The sequence below is a fragment of the Podarcis cretensis genome, assembly GCF_951804945.1.
Source record: "Podarcis cretensis genome assembly, chromosome: 10".
NCBI lineage: Eukaryota > Metazoa > Chordata > Lepidosauria > Squamata > Lacertidae > Podarcis > Podarcis cretensis.
Window position 1 is genome coordinate 26,403,846 of NC_137179.1, and position 22,678 is coordinate 26,426,523.

The window sequence follows — 22,678 nt, forward strand, 5'->3', positions numbered from 1 at the left end:
GGGTAGGTTGTCCACCTTTGTTCCCTACCCTATACTCAGCTCTCACTTGTAGTTCCTAGAAGCTGTCCACAAGCAACAGCAGCCACACCCCAGGAAATGGCTTCAACTGGGCTGGATAAACCAGGTGAGGGTAGCTGATTGGATCTCAGAGTTATGGCTTCTTCTGCATGTGAAGAAAGGCTCTGGTAGATTGTGTGGACAAGACCAATAGTGGGTCCGACAGTCAAGAAGGCAGTTTCTTCATGCTGTATTGAGGGGCAGATGGGGCTCATCAACCTGGGAAGGGAGCCCATCTTATAGAAGGAAAATTCTGGTCCTAAACCTCCACTGCCTTCTTGGGATAGCTTTGGGAGAAGAAAAGGCTAAGGAGTAAACCCTACAGAAATCTGGAGTGGAGTCCCCAAGATGGTTGGATGGTGCCTTTTACACCTCCTTTTGGCAACTTATACAGCCAACCTGGAGCCAGATGTATTGCTCTTCTTTCCTTTGGACCAGGAAAGAAGGGCAGTCCGGGACCTCCATACATACTGCCTAGGCTTGTGCCCTGGGGAGGTCACTTAGGTGCTGCTAACACAGCAGTTTGACTTAACCCCTTGGAGGGGCACTCCATTGTTTCTTGAGACTGACTTACTGGGTAGTACCCATGAGATCTCCAATAGAAAAGTCTGAGGTTTCTTCCCTTTTGCCATTAAGAACACAAAAAAAGTCTTGTTGGATCAGGCCAAAGGAACCTATGGAATTATCCAACTGTTTTCAACTGTTTTCCAGCTTTCTTTCTTTCTTTCTTTCTTTCTTTCTTTCTTTCTTTCTTATGATGCTTTCCAGACTTTGTATACACATACCTTACAGTGAAACAAAACAGCAACATGTACACACCAAAGCAAAGCTATCCTTTACCCACTTCTATTACATAAGGATATGGATATCACTTTCTGTGGTTTGCACTGCTAAAGACAGAAAAGTGTTATCATCACAGTAAGATAACTAATCTAGAAATGCAACCTCACTCTGTTCTGTTTTAAATTACTCACCAAATCACTTCCACGTTTATATTTTATAACAATAAAAATGCATTTTTGTGCTAAATTAAAGAAAGTTTGGCTAAATGTTTGTTTCAAACTCAAGCCCTAAAAAGCCAGAAAATGCAAATAGATACTTTTAGCATTTACTTCTTTTGCACTGCCAGTCTTGTTATTGTGTGTGAGTTATGGACAAAATCTAGAGGTGAGGGCATATTGAAATTCACTAGGCTGAAATTAGATATGCTTCTTCCTCTGGGTGTATCTCTAGACATTATGGGGAAGAAGATGTATTTCTTGATTTTCTCAACTATGATGGGATTTTCAGAATGCTGTTGGGCTATTGGGATAGAGACATGCAAAGACTTATTTTTTTTCAGCTGCCTTTCCAAATCTAGATATTATTTACTTCTTATGAGCACAGCAGGCAGATATTAAAAGGAAAGGATACATTTCTCCATCTGTCTAGTCAAATTTACTTCTCCCTCTTTATTTATTTTTACTACATCTAGGCTTGCACAGATTTGGCTACATCTAGATTTGCATTGTTTTGTCCCATGCAGCTGCCCCATTTTAAAACAACAATAGATCTTTTGCTGCATCTTGATTTGCAAAGGCAAATAGATAAATACCTGGGCATTTGCACAGAAGGAAGGAAGAAGACAAATAAATGCACAATGGCAAATTGTGAAATGTTGTGGTTTCTGCTTCTGATTGATTGGGGGGGTGTAGGGGCAATGCCTATAGATTTTGCATATTGAGAAATAATCTATTCCTGGTTCTCAGACTATGAGAGAAATATGTGGTTGCATTTGATATGTTTTCACCTGAAGTTCATTTGCAGGTGTGAGGGCGCCCAACAAAAATCACTCTCCTTAAGCTATTTGCTGCATGAGGTAAATGACAACTGGAACTGAAAGTAGATTCTGGCCCTTAACAGATAACAGCTTCGGGAGATGGGGGTTGTCACTGAGGCTATGTGGAGGGACAGCTTAACCCCCTGCATTCTGGACCCCTAATCCTAAATGCTCCTTTGTTGCTGCTGCTTGAAAAGAAACCCAAGGTATGTGAAATGCAATGATAGATTTCACATATCATCTAATGTGAACACTGGGTTAGGAAGCCAACATATACTGTATTGTAATTGTCCTTGCAACTGAGGACATTTTTTCATATGAGGAAACTTAAAACAGTTTTTCTTCTCCCTTGAATTAATCTGCAACACTACATGTTAAACTATTGGCTAGAACGTATGTTTGATTTACAAATGGCTCCCTTATGCTAGGAACTGCAGTTGATTGCAGGCAAATTTTCTTGTGTTTTCATTTAATCCCTTCTGCTTTCTAACATTCACATATGGCAGACATAGCCAAGGAGAGACTCGAAAGAACTTTGTACAGTCATGTGTGCAAACTATTTTTAAGAGAGCGTTTTTCTTGGGAGCAGTGCTTCTGTTCTGCAAGCTATATATATAAAAAATGAAATTGGGAGAGGGGGGTGTAGGAGCAGAGTATTATGATTTACCTTCTTTGGTATTGTATCACAGAGATTAATTGTGTAATTGTTTTTAATTGTTCTCAAGATGTATAGTACTATGTATCTCACAGTGTGTGTGAAGCATTTGTAATACTGCTTCCTTTATTGTAGTCATACATCTCACTTTATGGGTCTTATTTTCAAGTGAAATATTTAATCCTCTTGCAATAAAACCTAAGGCACCAATGTACTCATCAAATGCAAGCACTGTACCAATTTAAATTAACAGACTAACAAACTATGAAGCACTTACCAACATACACAGCTGCTTTCACCCCATCCCGTGTCCCCCAAGTTTTAATGCTGTTGTTTCTATTGTGCATTTAACTCTGGATATTTATATTTTAATGTTTCAGTTTCTTCTGGTTTTTATATTTTGTAAACAGCTTAGAAGCCTATTGCAACATTAGGGCTTGTTAAATTTTCAGTTTTCAGGTGTGAGGGGTACTAAAATGTTATAACAAGGCTTGGGAATTCAAAATATATTTTGGTTAAATTAATATAATTAAGTTTTGCTTCATATATATATATATATATATATATATATATATATATAATGTAAAATGTGTTTAAAATTGCATAGAAATAATTAAAAAGCATTGCCAAGTACTTGCATATATATATATATATATATATATATATATATATATATTGCATTACTTGACATTTTCAGAAGGCAAAATTAAAATTCTTTGGATTTCCAAAAGCAGTTTATGTGCTTTTTTTATCAGATGTAGACTTTCCAAGCTAAATGTTGTCTAATCACAAAAATGATGGCAGATTTGAATTCTTCACACCCCAAAAAACATTTTTAAGATCCCTTACTGATAAAATTTGCAAATATTAAGTTTCTCTCCCTAAAATGACACATCTTACTCTGGCATTCACACATACATAAAGCACACACCCCAGTCATCAGCTAATCCCTCCCTCCCTCTCTCACACACAAATATCCACACACACTACCCATCCATTAACCAAAACAAAACCAAGCCAACCTGCTCATGCACAATTACCTATGCTGTGTGCTACTTTCTAGACTAAGGTTACCAGATGTCCCCGGATTTACAAATCTGTCCCCTGACAAAATCCATCTATTAAGTAGGAAGTTGAAAAGTGTCCCCCAATTCATTGAAAATAATCTGGTAACCTTTTTCTAGACTACTTTATTGCTTTGCGTCCCTCAGCTATGATAGTTCTTCAAAGAATTTAGTGCTGTTGCTGCTACTGCAGAGTTTACATTGTAATACATCCCTTCTGTACCTTGAGCTACCTTGGTAGTTGTTTTCCCAGTGCCCATTGTACTTTGTGCCTCTGCCCTGGGAAGAGAAGACCTGGCAAGCGGGAGACCGAAACACAGAGCGCACAGAGCAGAGGGTTGTTCTAGCTACTACATTCTGTGATTTGATGGTGTGTGCGTATGACTGCCTACTAGACTAATTGCAGACTTGGGCAGTGGCATCAACTAAGGGGGTATTTGAAGGCACATGAGATGAGGTTCACAGGTTGTCCATCTCTGCTCTAGGGAGGCATAGGAAGGCCAACAATGAGCAAGGGATTCTAGTGAGAATGACAAGAGAGAAACAGAAAGTGGGTCAAGGGCTGAGAGCAAACTGCAGTTGAGTGTGTATCACTGCATGTGACACGTACACTTCATGGTCTTCATGCCACTAGGGACGCACAAGTATGATCAATTCACACATACTTTAGTGTAGGAAACGCATCGTATGTGAAGAAAAGAGTTAATTTATTCAGTTTAGGCCTCCCTATGTGTCCACATGTCCACAATCTGCTCTGCTTCACTTTTAGAAAGCTTAGAGCAGTTTACTCCCTTCCAGTCACTCCCTTCCAGTCAAGTCTGCACCTCCTGAAGCTTCACCATTAATCTAGGTTAAGGTGCTCCAAGACCACTGGGCAAACTGATGTTGAAGGCCATGGTTAGTGTAATTCACAAGGAAGGATGACACGCACCATACAGAAGAGGCCCAGGGCGGGTATGCCTTACAAGACAGAATGGATATGCACAAGTAGAGCTTTTTTAATTTGTTTTATGGAGGAGTCACCCCTCTTTAAGCTAGTATTTAAAGTGAACAGTGGCATGTTTCTTTAATAAATGGGAATGTTTTTGTAAAACTAGCTGGCAAAGATCCAAATACTCATTTGCATCATGGACCAAGAACTTTGGCTATGCAAAAATATATATGAATACAGTGGTTGCTTCTCCTTCCTTTAACTTTTGTGACGTGCAGAAAGAGGGAACAATATTGTCCTTGCTTTTATATTTTTTCACCTTTCAAGCTGTGTGCATATGTGTGTTTGACTCCTTATCCTTTACCATGTGTGCAAAGAGAAAAGAGTGTGTTACTGTCTCTTTATCCTTTCCTTTCATAATACATTCTTTGGTGCTGACATTCCGGTTATGCGTCTCCGTAACACCACCTCAATCATAATTGCATTCATCCATGAAAAACCTTCACCCAGCATATTTCCCAGGGTTCAGAAGAGATGTCAGAAAGCCCTTTTAAACTTGCTTTTCTCCTATGCTTTTCTACCATTACCTATATTAATCATATTCCCCCACTACATTCCCCTCTGCATAATAGTCTTGGCATCTGCCCCCCCCCCCCCGCTTCGTGAAATTATTTTCATATTGCCATTCATTTGCAATGTATGCTTCTGCCATTGTGGCCTGTTTCCATATCTCCTAATGTATCTTTCTTGCACTGAAAAGCAAATTTTGGGTGAATTGACAATACTACTCCTTGGATATATACTGGAGACAATTGCATGCTACAGACAGGATTGCATTGGATGGAATTAACTTGTGTAATTTGGAGAAACCAGTCTGAGTATGCCTGCTCTGGGGAGCTAGTGATAACCAGTGTTGTTGAGATTGTAATATGAGTGTGCGTTATGTCTGTGTATTTAAGGGTAAAAGCTTGCTGATATAAAATGATTTGGGTATCACAAGAATGGCTTTTGTGGGTTGAGATTCCAGTACAGAGAAACAGAGTGGAAAGGGTTAGTAGATTACACAGACTTACCCACCCACCCATTACCTGTACCATATGCTCATTTAGTGTTGCAGAGATGAGGGTTGAGGATTGACTTTATATGCAGTCTTGTGGTGGAGTCTTAGAGAACCCCCCACTTGGGTGTAGGGAGAGAGGATGAACAAGGAAGGTGAAAGGTTACCTGCACAATAGTACCGGTAGTTTTTTCCCATCTCACAAGAGCAGATCAAGAAAATAGAGAATGGGGGAAAAAATATTACGTCTGGATTTGGTATTGCTGTCTTACCATACTGGTGTATACATGTGTGGTAGTATCTTCATCCAATGCTTCATTTGTCATATTCTGTTATCCACTGCCTCTAGAGTTCCCAGACAGTAATATCCTCCTCTCTCTGCCTCTTGCCCCAGGCTCCATTCATTTTCAGGCAGTGGCCAGGTGCAAGTTATCCATAGGCAGTATCAAACAGCAAAGATAGCAGGAAGGAGGACTGGTGGGGTACATTTTTTTATTAGGAAGGCGGTTCAAGTTCAAGACCTCTCCATTAGCTTTCTCTGAAATTTTGCAATGTTCTACAAGGCAGGTAAAAATAGAACACTGCAACGTATCAGAGCCCCCAGATGTGCTTTGTGCACCTCTAAAAATAGCTTCAGTGACACTTTCTTCTGCCAATGGTCCTTGTAGGCAAGGATTAAAGTAACCACGGAGAAGTGGTAGACAAAAGACAGAAATACTAAAATAGAACAATGTTGGTGATACCCCAAATATAAATTCCTGGGTCCAATAATAGCTAGTAAATCACAGCACTGGAGAGAACTTGCTTCAGATTACAGCACTGTCTGCATCTTTGGATTTTGAAGTGGTATATTTGAACTTCAAATGGATAATTATGTCATAAATATGCATACCAAGTTCTGCTGCAAGATCTCACATATTCATATTACAGTGTCTTTGCCTGACAAGCTTCCCCTGAAAATGGGCGTGGGTAGTCAAGCTGATGTCTGAACTCAAATTGAGAGCACACAAGCTGACTTTCATTCCACTCTGTCAGTCTTCAAGGGAGCTATCCCATTACGATGCATTTTGCATCTGTCTCTCCCCCCCCCCCCGCTGCCTCCCAGGTCTTTAAACAGGTGCAAAAGTTGAGTTAGTATTCAAATAGCATTTCCCCCCACTCTGATCAAACTTTTTTATGGTATAAGGAATGACCCAATTGCAAAATACCATTCTAGTATAATAATGTAATATTGTTACAATAGTATAAAAATGGATTTTTATCTCTTTCATACCAATGAGCAATTTGTCTTCTTCCACTAATTAGTTCTTCGTTAGAATGACAGCATGTTTGAATCTTTAGATAGGATTTGAAATAATGGGTACTTGATTGATGTACTTACTAGTTTATTAACTGCAGATACGTCTGCTATTGTGGAGCACTTTGATACTGTGTAGGGTTTCAAAGGTTTGTCAATCAACCACAATCCCAGAGTTCCATGATGCATGTATATTTTACTGGAGGGGAGTAGCTGAGTAACACATGTCCATAAACAGAGGCTTCTGTTCACAATGGATGAATTCATTCCTGTTACTGGGTAAATCTTAAGACATTGAAAGAGAAATAGGGGCATACACAAGCTGAGCTGCTGCTATTCCCCCCACCCCAATGACAAACAAGTACTATATTGTGCTGTGATGAAACTACAATAGTAAAATAAAACAGAAGTGTTTAAGGACCAGAATGTACATCCTAGTTTCAGTGTGCATATAAATGCCTATATTAGTGAAAATAACATACAAAAATGCATTATATTAGTGGAAATCGCTGTGCAAAACCGTGTATATTAGGAAAAAGTGCATACCAAATGAGTGCATTAGGATAAATTTGTACTAAAATGCTGATGAATTTTCACAACGACCTTTTATATATAAAAAATGCAATCTAATGTGGAAATGTAGATAACTGAATTTGAGAAAAACCAGAATTGACATATGTGCCCATCCCTACCTCACATAGCCACTATTTTGTACCTGACTCTGGTTGGTGTGTAGACTACAGTGTCCTTGTAAAAAACAAATCCAGTAAGCCTAAAGTCTGCCTGCCCCTAGTCTAGTGTAGCCCCTGAGCACTAAAGCCCTCTTAGAATCTGCAAGACCTTGTGTGTTATTAGCAACCCCAGCTGATGGCCAGACATGCTCTTAGCAAAAGGAAGGGTTAGCTTGGCACCCCCCAAACGGTTGGGAGAGAGAAATTTCCAAATAATCCTCCTTTCTGCTGGAATATACTTTTGACTTTAGGAAAATCAGACTTGGTCCATAACATGTATTTATTTAAATATCATAGGAGCCATATCTTTTCCAATGCAATATTCTGCCGCAATTACATACAGTTTCAAGGGCACTGTAAGTAGGTATGTAATAGTTAATAGTACTTTACAAGAAAACTGAGGGGAGATTAGGGATAATTGTAAGTATTTGGGTGTGGAACTGGTGAAGAGTCTTTTTATTGCCTTATCTTTCTCAGCTTCCGTCTGTTTACGTGCAGAGAGGTGGGGAAATGATTTTCAAAAATGTAGAGGTCAGTTGTGTCATCAAGTTAATACTCCAAGTCATGCTTAGTCACTTGTCAGTTGGGCAGATTTGTATTTACTATGTTCTTTCTTTATTGTTTTTTACACTCAGTTCTGCCTTTCTGATTCTCAGAATTGCCAGTTGTTAAGCAGGAAATAGTCACTTCTATGCCGGTAAACTAGGGGTCAAAATAAAAGTTCAGATTTAACAAAATTATTACATCATGTTCGAGACAGTTCCCTAAGATGATATATCTTCATTTTGAAATATTTGCCTCCTTGGCTCATATGTTGACCCAGTGCAGATGTTATCACCAATCTCTTTAAATATATTTATGAGATTGGGAGTGGGCCACAGACTTGTATATTCCTTTCCCTTCCCATGTCTCCTATCCAAAAACCAATTTCTCCACTTAGCATTTATTTCCTTGTCATTAACCATGGTTTCCCATTGCATGTGCACAGATACAGCTTCTACTCTGGAGCATTAAACCATGCAAACCATGGTGTGGAGACATTGCTCCAGATGAGGAACAGCCAACATGGTGTTCTCCAGATGTTGTTTGACTCCGAACTCACACCAGTCCCTGAAAGCATGGCCAATGGCCAGTGATGATGGGAATTGTAGCGCCAACAACATCTGAAGGGTGCCATGTTGGCTACCCCTTCTTCAGACAGAGGCAAAGGAGGGTGAAGGTAAATATTCACTCAGTTTACATATTTTGACTCAAATAGATTTGTTGTGTTGCATCTGCACTGAAGCTCCCTAAACAGAACATCTGCTTGACATTAAACTTAAATTATCTTTGTATGATTTAACAATATGTTGTTGTACTTTTGTTGTTTTACCATTGAGGGTGATGGTCGGGTTCTCCTTTGCTATTCCATCTTCTTCATAGAATCATGGAATTGTAGAGTTGGAAGGAACCCTGAGGATCATCTAGTCCAACCCCCTGCAATGTAGGAATCTCAACTAAAACATCCATAACAGATGGCCATCAACATATACTTAAAAACCTCCAAGGAAGGAGAATCCACCACCTTCCAAGGGAGTCCATTCCACTGTGAAACAGCTCTTACCATCAGAAAGTTCTTCCTGATGCTAAGTTGAAATCTCATTTCTTGTAACTAGAATCCATTGGTTTGGACCCTGCCCTCCAGAACAGGAGAAAACAAGCTTGTTCCATCTTCCATGTGGCAACCCTTGAAGATGACTATCATATGTCCTCTCTGTCTCCTCTAATTCAGGCTAAACATACCCAACTCCCTCAACTGCTCCTCAGCTGCTCTTTGCTTATCATCCTGGTCACCCTTCTCTGCACTCTCCTGGCTAGTTAATAACCTTCCTATATTATGGTTCCTGGAACTGGACACAGTATTCCAAGTATGGCCTGACCAAAGCAGAACACAGCGGTACTATTACTTCCCTTGATCGGGGACACTATAATTTTGTTGTTGCAGCCTAAAATAGCAAAATATAACCACTCAAGTTCATTTTGATTCTTCCTCATAAACTGGTTCTTCCAAACACATCCCTTATATTCAACTACTTCAAATTTATCTGCATCTCCTGAACACTGAGATAAAAAGATACTTCCTATTACAGTGGACGTTCGGGTTGCAAATGTGATCTGTGGGGGAGGCACGTTCGCAACCCGCACCGCCGTGTCTGCACACGCGCGGGTCGCGATTCAGCGCTTCTGCACATGTGCAACGTGCCAAAATCTGGAAGTAACCCGTTCTGGTACTTCTGGGTTCGGCACGGGGCACAACCCGAAAACCCGCAACCTGAAGCATCTGTAATCTCAGTGCCGTTTAGAGAAGAAAAATAATATTGATCATTGCTTCAGCATCTCAGCTTGAAAGAAAATTGCTGTTATAATAGAATTTTATTGACTTTGTCCCGTATACGTTAACAAAATAAACTACATTTAAACTCCACATAAAAGTATAGTACATTTAAACCTCTACATAAAAGTGTACATAAAATGAAATTCTCATTGTAAAAACACTTCAAAATTAGGAATTAAAATAAAATATTGAAATAAGGAAGACTGTAGTTGTCTAAAATAAAATACAGATACCCTTTCCTAAAACTGGAGGCTTTTACTGCAAAAGAGGCTACCTTCCAAGTTACATATTGATCACTTCCTTGTAACAGAAAGCTTAATTCTTAGGTTACTCTCCAATAGTTCATGTTCTTTCTTAAGGACTCTGAACAGCAACTATAAAGAACCTTATAGATCCTTATAATCCTCTGGGCCGTTCTATCTGGCCTTCATTACTCTCTGCAGGCCACACCCTTTCCTGGTTCTGTTTTGTACCTTCCTTGATAATTTATGCCTGGGTTATGTGTCCTTAGACACATTAATTTTGCTTGCTTGGCTTGAGGGATGTGTCCCTCTGTCCTCCTGTACAAAAGGAAAACAAACATTCATTGCTCCACCCTCTTTGCATTTGGCCCCACCCACCCCTGACCTACAGCCCCTGCGGGTGGCCTAGAAGGGAATGTGGCCCTTGGGCTAAAAAGGCTGTAGGGTGTTCTCTAATATCAGAATAAAGCTGACATCCAAGAATATAATGAGGCAAATAGAATTGCTGTTGAATTATGCAGAGTTGCATCCATGAGTACCTTTTATATAATCACATCAGAAGTTTATTTACAGTTAATAGCAGTAACCTCTGATTCCATTCTAACAACAGAAGTGCAAGTCTTTCATTAAACAGAACACTTTGACCTTCTTCTTCCTTCTTTCTGGGCTTGTCACTCTTTCATCCCCTCCTCCCATTCTCATTTTCACTTCAAGGAAGGCCAATAATAATAATCTTGTGGCTCTGTCTTTTGCTGTATTTGTCAAGTGGTGGGAAATGTACCTTTGAGAGTGGGAAGGGCTGGTCGTGTCTTCTGGCTAATTCATATAATCAGCAAAAGGGTGAGCTATTGCATACCCTCCAACATTCCTCAGCTGAAAATTGGGACGCGGCTTGCGCTGCTGCGTGAGTCAGCTAACCACCTCGCCTGCCACAGCAGTCCTTACCTGGCAGCGGCTCACTCCCTTTCCACCTCACTCGCTTCCTCCATCTGCTCTTTACCTCAGATCATGACAGCAGTGGCAGCTTTAGCGGCAGCAGAGAGGGTCTGGTAAGAGCGTCGCATGTGTCTCCCACCTCCACTCTAGTGGTGAACTGCTTCCCCTGTGCACAAGGGTTCTGCTTCAGAAGGGTTCCTCAAGCACCGGCTCATCATCCTCACCAAGTTTGGCAGCAGCGGTGCTGGAGGGATAAAACGGGACTATATAGATCAACAGACAAAACAAAGTGCCAGGCTCTCTAGCATGCTTTAGAAAAGCTGTGCTTCTTTTTAGCACTTTTGCAAAGAAGAAGACAAGTGCATGGCTTTTACTACATTACGATGTGAGTTCTGACAGTAGGATGGCAGAACTTCCCAAGCAGATTGAGAACATTCACTTTCCACTGCTAATAACCAGAAGGTTCAAGTTGTGCATATGTTTCTACCCTTTGGGAGTTATTGACTGGAATCCAGACTTAGTCATGCCTGGAGTAGAGTCATTGAAATCAATGGAACTTAAGTTAGTCAGGGTGAGTCTGCTCTGAGGACGATTAAGTCTGTATCCTACCCACTATGTCATTGCTGCTGTACTAAAACATTTGCTTTTAGTCATTGCAAGCCAGTTCTAAGCTAAAAGTAATTGGATATATGAAGCTATTGTGTATCACAGCACCTAAATAGTCCATTTAACCCAGTTTATTAATTGCCTGCCCTGATTGATAGTGGCTAATCATGGTCTCAAGCAGATTGAATGTAAGACACTGAGGTCCAGCTCCGAGGGCCTTCTGGCGGTTCCCTCACTGTGAGAGGCCAAGTTACAGGGAACCAGGCAGAGGGCCTTCTCGGTAGTGGTGTCCGCCCTGTGGAACGCCCTCCCATCAGATGTCAAAGCGATAAACAACTACCTGACATTCAGAAGACATCTGAAGGCAGCCCTCTTCAGGGAAGTTTTTAATATGTGACATTTTAGTGTATTTTTCATCCTTGTTGGAAGCCGCCCAGAGTGGCTGGGGAAACCCAGCCAGATGGGCAGGGTACAAATAAATTATTATTTATTATTATTATTATTATTATTATTATTATATAAGGGTTTGTCCACATTTCTGCTTGTCCTGCCACTTTCCCCTGGGAAAACCTGCTCTCTGCTGAATCGAAGCAAATGTCAGTTGGGTTTTCTGCATATTGATGTTTGCTCTGATTCAGCTGTAAAGAGTGGGTTTTCCTGGGGAAAGTGGCAGGGCAAACTGAAAACTGCTCAGATCCATGCCTAGAAAGCATGGGACAAGCAGAAAACCTCAGAAATTTTCTAGGCACTGGACAATTGAAGTGTAAATGAGCCCAAAGGTTTTATAAATACACAAAAACATAAGAAAAGGCTTGATGGACCCTGAACCAGAGTCCATCTAGTCTAGCAGCCCGTTCATAGCCATGGTCAGCAAGATGCTTTTGGAAAGTACACAAGTAGGGGAGATGGCAATTGTATTCCCCTCATTGTATTCCCCACATGCACAATTGTATTCCCCGCATACGCCAGTGTGGTGTAGTGGTTAAGAGCAGTAGACTCGTAATCTGGGGAACCGGGTTCGCGTCTCCGCTCCTCCACATGCAGCTGCTGGGTGACCTTGGGCTAGCCACACTTCTTAGAAGTCTCTCAGCCCCACTCACCTCACAGAGTGTTTGTTGTGGGGGAGGAAGGGAAAGGAGAATGTTAGCCGCTTTGAGACTCCTTTGGGTAGTGATAAAGTGGGATATCAAATCCAAACTCTTCTTCATTGTTTGTTCCTAGGATTTGTTACTAAAAGCTATACTACTCATGAACATGGAGGCTCTATTTAACTATTTACTATTGAGCCTTTCTCACACTCTCAGAGCTCAGCACAAATCCACTGAGGATTATGGAAGCTTATCATTTCCATCACACATGGACAGACACTAGCCTTGCAAGGGGGTCTATAGAAATTGGTAGTCCACAGTAGGTGCCGAGATACACTTGTGTTAGTAATTTCTGGCACATCATCAGTTGTCAGGGACTGTCTGAATGAAGAGGAGTGGTGGAAGGCACCAGCTGGGGAACCTCCAAGGGAAATCCCAGAGGAGGAATGCTCAGAGCCCGGGAATTGGTAGTGGGACACTGAGGAGAGGTCAGAGGAGTAGCTGGATGCTGAAGGGACAGCAAGGTTTAGTGAGCAGGAGGAACCCGTGAGAGGGAGCAGTTCAGACTCTGAGGCTGAAGCGGAGGAGGTGGGTCAAGAGACTGCTGGAGAACCTGTGGCACTCTAGATATTGTTGGACTTTAGTTCCCATCACCCTGACAATTCATCATGCTGGATTGCCAAAGGTTTCCTACCCCTGGCATAGGCTTTCCTTTGATAGCTTGAGGGGAATGGGTGTCTGAGTCCTGGGCCATGACTGTAAGTATATGTATGTACAATTAAGCCCCCAGAGTTTCAGGATCCTCAACCAGGTTCATCATCTATATGTCACTGGAACAGCACGGAGATTCTGGAGAAAACTGAACTGGACCCAGCTTCTGCTATGTAATATAGTCATGTGCAGAGTGGAAGTAATGAGGCTGATTGACAGGAGCCAGGCATATCAGGAAACATGCAATACCAAGTAACAGGGCAGTACAAAGAAAGGACATTTATTAGCATAATTTTCCAGTGACACATGAGAACAGATTCTGCAGTTAGAGTTTATAGAGATGTTGTGCAGGAGTCTTTGATTCAGGATGACAGGCAAAAAATATGGCAGTAATAGCCAGCAAAACAGAAGACGTCTCTTGCATATTCAGACTATAGAAGCCTGACATGCCTACCTACTTGTCAGATTTAAACAGTGTGATTGAAGCAGAAAAAATACACAACTCATTAAGACTGTATTGAAATAAGGAAGACCTTGAACTGAGTGGGGGCATATGGAGTGATTGCTTCTTCAGGGATGCTAGGCTTTTCAATGAGAACAGGTCATCTTCAACCTTAACATTTTCTAAATAGAGCTAATGTGGTCTCAGAGCTTGGATAGAAGTGGGCTCACATTTTGGCCCCTTACTCAGCCCCTTTTGCTGAGTGGCTGGTAAACTGGCCCAATACACTGGATTTATGTGCTTCTCTCAAACATACCCTTGCTTTCCTGTATAAGCGGTGTATAATAAGTCTAACTAATTCACATAACAACTTTAAATCTGGTCCCCCCCCAAAAAAAAGCTGAGTGGATATATGTTGGCTTGGCTTACCAACCAGTCACTATCTGTGTCACCACTCACTTCCTTTGCCATCTCCCGAGGCCTCTGACATGCACAAAAGGCTTGGGAGAAATGCAAGGTCTTCTCTCGTATGTTGGAGTATGGAGAAGGCAAGAAATATTGTAAGTCTCTCTTGTTGGTCAGAAAGGACTTGTGCTGCTCTTACCTTATTGAATACAACGGTATATAAAAAAGCAAATTTTGTTGTGGCGCAAACGTTTGTGAACTAAAGATAGTCCATAATAAAGTTGTTTGTCCTCAATACTTTGCTGTTCTATAGGATAGTTTTATACACAGTTCACCTTTGTCCCTCAAAAGTATTGCAGCAGCTATATAGAAGCAAGCTTAGCCAGTGTCCTGCCCAAGCTGTGAATGTTTCCTAAAACACTTTTCTACAACTCTTTGCAAAGCACAGGAATTCTGTGTCCCACGCCCTGGGATTCCTTCTCAGCAGATTAAACTCTGTCAAAAAGATTCCCTGAAGGCAGGATTTTTGAAAAACACAATGATGCATGATGCTGAATTTCTGGAGTGGCTGGACATAAGTAGGACATTCAGCTACCGAGCATGTCACTGCCTGCAGGTAACTGGAGAAACTGCTTCCAGAGTCCTGATTAATTCAGCACAGTCTCCAAAACCTTATCCTCTGCTATCTGTGTGGCAACTACTATTCAGAGCATCAGCAGCTTTCCTTTATTCCCAGAGGTATCCTCACAAGTACAACTGAGTTTGTCACAGGCATCAGTATTGGCATTGTCATCAGAGAAAGGCCAATTATTTAATGGGGTAGGGAAAACGAAGTGGTCCTCCATTTATCAATAACAAGATTGGGATACATTAGGACCTATTATTAGGCAAAAGGGGCTTGAGGAGACTTGCTGGATTTGCTTTCAGATGTGTATTTAGGTGTATATTCTTTGGTGATGAACATTAGGGCCAGTTTGTTGGCTTTATTTATTTACCAACCAAAAGTTTTATGATGACTTGGTCAGCTTCCATGCTGTTTTTCTTCACATATGTTCTTAAGATGTTGCGTTGTAGGAAAGTGACTAGAAGATGAGGAAATTTGTAATTTGGACATCTAGACAAAGGGTCCTGGTGTACACATTCTACTTGTTGAGTGATTCATACAGGAGAAATGATGTGAGACTAGACAGGGGCCATGGCTTGGTGACAGAGCATGTGCTCTTCATGCAGAAGCACCCCCAGTTGACACATGGACACCTTTGGTTTAAAACGGGTCCCAGGATTCAGTGCTGGGAAATATATCTGCTTAAGAAGCTGAAAGGTCACTGAGTAGATAGGAGTAGATAGAATTGGGGTAGGTGGACCAATGGCTGTGATTCATTACAGTGTAGCTTCACGTGTTTGAACAGACCTTTAAAATGTCCTTTAAAAAGGAATAATGAAAAGCTGCAGTACCCTTGATTTTAAAAATTGCACTGAACACCCCCCCCCTTTCCTTCTCTTTTAACTCCAGGTGTCCCTTGCTTGCCAGAAAGTCTGAATCTTCACAAAGACCAGCAAAGGTCAAATAAGCCAGGGGAAGTCCAGATGTTTAGCCAATCAGAGTTACGGACCATCGAGCAATCTTTGCTTGCAACGCGTGTGGGAAGTATTGCAGAACTCAGTAAGTACAAAATCATTCCTAACCTTTCCCTCCATTACTTTTTATGAGCAATTACATAGAAAAACACATCAGGGTTGTGGAGGGAACCTGCTGTGGCAGGAAGAAGCAGAGTGACTTTTATACCCTGCCGGTGGAGCAGCTTGTAACTCAAGTTTGAATAATGGTTAAACACTTTGCAACGTAAGATCCAGGGAAGAAGCCAGCCATTTCAAGCTTGTTCGCAGATTTTCTAGAATATTGCGTTTTTGTATTTCCAGAGATAGAGAATCAGCTATTGTTTGTTTCTCCTTCACAAAAGGCTTTGGTGCAGGCCTGAGACCTGCCACAGCACCTGTCAAAGCCAGTGTTCAAAACTCCCATTGTTCTAGGCGCATTTTGCAACAGGGAATTTCATTACCGCAAGCAGCTTCTGAGCTCTGGGAGCAGTACCGCACCTAAGATTTCAGATTAAAACTGCAGAGTGGAAGGAAAGGAGGACCTTTTTCTGCCTCCCCACTTCCAGCTACTCTCTGAAAACTGGAGAAGAGACCCTCTTAAGAATATTAGGAGGGTGGGCTGGGGAAGGACTCGATCATGTGAAAAATGAACATAATATTTTAGCTGCAGTTCATTCATTTTCATCTTTGTATTCTTGTTATAAAAAAAGCATGCCTAGACATTCCATTGTTGTACCCATAACCCAGGTTTAAGGTGCAATTTAGCTCCTAGCTTTCATATCTCAGTTTCTGACACTGGTCAAAGCCTTTGCATGTCTGCTGCCTCCTCCCATGTTCTAATACTCTTATGAGGTGCCAGTGGCGTGTGGTCATTGGACCAAGGGGACTAAGATTGTTCTCTAAATGTTCCCCAGGTGCCTCATTCCCATAGCCTGGGAAGCTTCTGCCCAACTTAGGGAGGGAGGTGCGAGGCTCTGATGGGTCCAAGATCCATCCTGCTATCTTCCCAAATCCCATCCAGCTTTTGGAAGGAGGCAAGAGAGCTCTAACATCTTGTCTGAGCTTGGACACCTCCTTCCCAAAACCCAAGAAGCTTCTGCTTGGCTTAGGGAGGGGCACGATGCTCAGGTGCAAGACATCAGGAGGTCACAATGTCACAAGCATGAAATCAACCTCCCACACCCCTCACAAGTTAGCATCTCTGGCCCTAACGGTTCCCCTATGAAAAAATTCACCGCATGCCACTGTGAGGTGCAGGCTTATGGCTTCACAGACAGCCAATATCATGCCCCCCATTTAAAAAAAAATATTTACCACACAGCCTGATTAAGAGTTCTGGAGAATTCAGAAACTTGCTTGCTATTTGTGACATTTTGATCACTGAATGTTCGCAAACATACTTTTTGAATGTTATGGATGGAAATGCACATGCATGAGGAATCTGCGTGATTTGGCTGTGGGCTTGAAAAGGGTTACACGTCTAAACTCCCCTCTCTCAATTCTGCTTTCACTTTATAAAAAACAACATTGCAACTAACATATAGAAGTTTGCACCTAACTTGCAGTTAGCCCATTAATCCCTGCTCTGCACTTATTCATTCGTAGAGCACTGTTAATCAAGAATGTGTTTTCCTGCTTTTGCACTTTAGTTGTTGCCCTTGTTGCTCCATTGCCTGCACTTCTCCATGGGTGGGGAACCTTTTTCAGCTCAAGGGCCACTGTCTGCCCTGTGGAACATTCTGAGGGCCACATACCAGTGGTGGGCTGGGCCAGAGAGAAAAGGTGGGTGAGTGATGTATGTGACTTTTAACCTTTATGTGTGGCTGGAATGCAGCCTACTCTTGGCTGGCCCAATACATTTTGGCCCTTGAGGCAAACCACAAAATGGCATCCCCATCTCCACTGGTGAAGAAGGGATGAGTGAATATCTAAATCAGAAACAAGGGGTGGGGGACTTACATCGGGATCTGCTGCCCCTTTGGATCCTGCCACCTGAGGCTGTCTCCTCACCTTGCCTCATGCGAGGGCTAGCCCTGAGCCTACTCTACAAGTCAGAGGTTTCGACACACTCAAATCTTTTGATCCTCCATCCAGACAAGGATGAGGTTAAGTACTCAAGTAGGAGTGGAACAGGGCCACAGAATGGTGTGGCCTGTGGAGGGGGCATGGCCGGGGGGGGGGGGGCGTGGCTTCACTAAAAGGGAGTGAGCAACTAAAACCTATTGTGTTAGCTGTCCAAGCGAGTGCCCAAGACAGGTCCTAGACAGAAAAGTTGGTAGAGTCATCTAAGCACTCCCCTAGTGGCATTTGGAAACTCTGCTGCTTCATTACTCTTCAGAGGCAGGCCATCCTAACAACTCCATCACTGTGGGGTTGGAGTGAGCAGCAAACAACATCGTGATCTGTCCATGACAAGTATAACTCCCTTTCCCCCGCTGGTCACTCCTGTCTTACCTGATACAGAAACCCAGACTCAGCCATGTGATCTGACATATTTGCAAGAGTATGCATATGAAGGCAGTGAGAAGCAAGGCGGGGAAGCAGCTTAGAAAATTGCTGTGATGGAAACTTACGGGAGATTTGACATTATTTTGTGTTTGGCAGCTTATTAAAAAAAATACGAGAAAGAAAAACTAACTAACTGTGAACCAAAAGTCCTCATATAAAACCTAACACAGACAATGAAATAGGGGGTGGAGAACCCTCAAAAGCTGTTACAAATTCTGGGGATGGAGCAGGGAAATCTAAGAAGCAGGACTTACTTCCCGTACTAGGGATTTATCTTTGTGGCCACCATTTCTTTCCCCAGTACTGTTGCTCTTGAGGGTTTTGGAGACAGGAAAGTGGCACCTACCAGTCAGAGGTTGTCTGCAGGATGTCCAGGTGGTGACAGTAAGTCTCTCCCCCCCCCCCCACGTAGTCCCCACTGATATAGTGGTAAATTTTGACGTGCAAGAGCTTGTCACAACAGCTCCCAGAGCCACACACACATAAAAGAATGAGCTGGTGAGGGGTGGTACAGTGGTCAGTATATTGAACTTTGATTGGAGGGACCTCAGTTCACATTTTTCAGCGATGAAGTTCAGTGGGTGGCCTTGAGTAAGTCCTCCTAACACAGACCTGTCGTCCATTCCCCACCCTACCCAAAGCTTAGACTATTAGCAATTACCACTCTGGCAGAAGACATTATCAGTTGCTCTTGTTGTGCTCTCCTGTGTTCCTTCTCCACTACCCCACAATTACCCTCTTGCCCCTGAAAGCATCAGTCAGAGTATACCTCCCCTCAAATTCACGGCATGTTCACTCAGCCCTAAAAAGAATGCACCAAGTGAAAAAATAAAACAGCTTTGTTTGCACCTCTATAAATGGAGAAGCAAAATGGAGTATTTGTCTAGTCTTTCACCCAACCCTGCTGCTCCTAATTGTCATTGAAGGACTTCTAAAGACTCCCTTCATCACTGAGCCACCTATTCACTGATGTGCTGATTCTACATTTCCTAAAATAGGCAAATGAATCGGCATGTTCTGTCAGAAGCTTCTGCTGCTGCTGCTGTCTCCTGACATGCTGATAATAGCACCACTATTTATTCAGAATGTGTTTACGGGCTCTTGCATTCTTGGAGAGCTTTTGTTCCTTCAGGCATGGTTAATCAACTGAACTAGAGACCCTGGCACAGGGAGGGGGCAGCAGGAATCCATGGACCTCTTTCTCTTCTGACATGTCCTCCAGCTGGGGCTGCAACTTCTTGAACTGGCTTTAACACAGCTGGGCACATGGAAATTTAGCAGTGGAAACTCTCCCTGGCATGGCTATGGATTGATAATAATAATAATAATAATAATAATAAATTTTATTTATATCCCGCCCTCCCCAGCCGAAGCCGGGCTCAGGGCGGCTAACAACATTAAAACAGTGTGACATTATAAAACATTATAAAAATGAATTAAAATCAAAATTGATGGCAACCATAAACTAAAACTTTGTAAAGATTGCCAGAGGAGGGGGTCAGGCTGCGCCCTGACCAAATGCCAGGTGGAACAGCTCTGTCTTGCAGGCCCTGCGGAAAGATGTCAAGTCCTGCAGGGCCCTTGTCTCTTGTGACAGAGCGTTCCACCAGGTTGGAGCCGCAGCCGAAAAAGCCCTGGCTCTAGTTGAGGCCAGCCTAACCTCTCTGAGGCCTGGGACCCTCAAGGTGTTTTTATTTGAAGATCGTAAGTTCCTCTGTGGGGCATACCAGGAGAGGCGGTCCCGTAGGTACGAGGGCCCTAGGCCGTATAGGGCTTTGAAGGTTAAAACCAGCACCTTAAACCTGATCCTGTACTCCACCGGGAGTACAGTGAGTGATGGTGGTTGTGGGAAATTAACATGGCAGCTCCCAGCCACCCACTGGAATGCTTCCCACCACTGCTGCTATGTAATTCCACCAGGGTTTATCAGCAGAGGATGGAGCCCACTGGAGGGCATTTTCCCCAGCCTGGAGCAGGCTTTAATGGACAGCATAAGGAAGATGCTAGGGCCACTTTTCCAAACACCCCACCAAAGTCATTCTCTTCTTCTCCCAAATTTGTCAAGCTGCCAGCTTTCACACTTCTTCAACCAGATTTCACCCAAGCATCTGATAAGTAGAATTTTCCCCACCACCCAACTGTCCACAGCAGCTGATCCCTTCTCTACTCTGTCAGAGCCTAGTTTTGCTTCTGTACTGTAGTAGGGAATGGGGCTTCCTCACCACAGACACAGATTACATCAAGTAATTTAAACAAGACGTTAAACCTGGGTTTGGAAACAAAGGTGTTTGCCTGAGGATGATTGGCAGTTTCTAGCATCCTCCTTGACATGCAGTTTTCATGTCCATTTACGGCTGTTTCCAAAGTAACGTAGTTTCTTGGAATTAGAATATCACTTCTCAAGAAATACACACAATAAAACATCATGTTCGGATGCAAGATCTGTCAAAGATGCATTTTCTTCCATGGAGGAAAACAATGAAAGCTGAACGGCATGTTCAGAAATACAGCATGGCAGATCCCTCCTGGGAACATACCACTTCAAATTGAAGGTGGAAGCCTGTATTCCTGAATGTTTCTTTGCAGTAAACAAACTCCCAGCTTGTTGAAGCTAAGGACCTTGGTAGTACAGGGATTCTGGCAAAGGCAAAATTTTAGGTTCGGGCAAAGCAGGACAAGGTAAAATAAAGCAGGACAAGGTCTAGATTCTGGTAGATGATCAAGAGATTGAGGACCAACATAACAGTAGTTTATCATTTTTTGAACTGGGTGAAATGTATAAAGAGACCTTCAAAAACATAAATTCAGTCTATCCCAAAGCTACTTAAAGACAGCCTCAAAGTAGAATCATATCACCCAATCTCATTGATAAACCAAGACTACAAAATATTAACAGCAATCTTGGCCAACTGCCTAAAATGCTTCCTACACAAACTACTTGCCCCAGACCAGACTGGCTTTGTTCCCGATCGCAATATAACAGACCTCGTTAGGAAACTACTGAATTTGAACACAGCTAAACAACCAAATCCACACTGACGATCATGTCCCTTAAAGCCTTTGACTGCATGGAATGGAAATGCCTAATAGAAGTACCGTGGTACCTCGAGTTACAGACGCTTCAGGTTACAGACGCTTCAGGTTACAGACTCCGCTAACCCAGAAATAGTACCTTGGGTTAAGAATTTTACTTCAGGATGAGAACAGAAATTCCGCGGCGGTGGCAGCGGTAGGCCGCATTATCTAAAATGGTACCTCAGGTTAAGAACATTTTCAGGTTAAGAACGGACCTCCAGAACGAATTAAGTTCTTAACCCGAGGTACCGTACCACTGTATTAACCAACAAGACACTGCAGGGACCTGTTGGGTGTCCATGAACCACTGGTACCAAGCCATAAGGAAACCACCCTACTAGAAAAGCTCACAAGCAAACTGAAACTATAACAGGGACAAACAATGGAGGACACTTTCACCCCTCTGTGGCTCCCCTTTATCACATACACAACCCAACAAGACAATGACTGATCCCCCCTGCCATTAACATATGAATTGATATGGCTAATGTAACCTGACAATGACACCCTCACACAAACAAAACATTCTTCTACCAATCAGACACAACCAACCATACCTTGGGCTCTCTGACCTCACGCTCAGCTAACAAATAAGACACCAGACATGTGACCCTGACAAAAAAGCTCCACTCAAATATTCTCCCTCATCTCTTCCTTCCCCCTCCTAAAATTTCTCTCTCTACTTTCTCCCCCTCCCCCTCTCTTTCCGCCTCAACTTGACATCGTCTACAACAAAAATTGTTTCAAACTGACTGTAATTTGTTTGTATGATGGGTTCCACAATTTAAAAACAGAGACACTGAATATACTTTTGTTACTTATGGAAAATCAATAAAAGCATATTTAAAAAAAATATAAATTCAGTAAATAAAGTACAATTGAAGTTTAACAATCAATAAGAAAGCAGAACTTAGCTAAGAAAATTCAAAACAGAACCATTTATGTTTTAATGGGCAACATGATTGCTTTAATTCTGTCTGCACTTCTAGATGATACCATAAAAGAAAACAAGACTTGAAGGTAAGTTGCTTTAGAAGCGCATAAGGATAAGCTAGGAACAATTAAGCCAAAACCCATGTGA

At 42.2% G+C, this 22,678-nt stretch overlaps 1 protein-coding gene across 7 annotated transcripts in view; it reads left to right on the forward strand.

Annotated features, from left to right (window-relative positions):
• ABTB3 (ankyrin repeat and BTB domain containing 3) overlaps window positions 1–22,678 on the forward strand; it is a 246,692-nt gene that overhangs the window by 130,583 nt on the left and 93,431 nt on the right. For all 7 annotated transcript variants that reach the window (XR_013842785.1, XM_079992254.1, XM_079992249.1 and 4 more), the window contains exon 2: window positions 15,929–16,078. Coding sequence is in view for 6 of the 7 variants with exons in the window: in XM_079992254.1 (XP_079848380.1) it covers window positions 15,929–16,078 (150 nt within the window). In the remaining variant the exon portion in view is untranslated. The remainder of the gene's footprint in view (window positions 1–15,928; window positions 16,079–22,678) is intronic.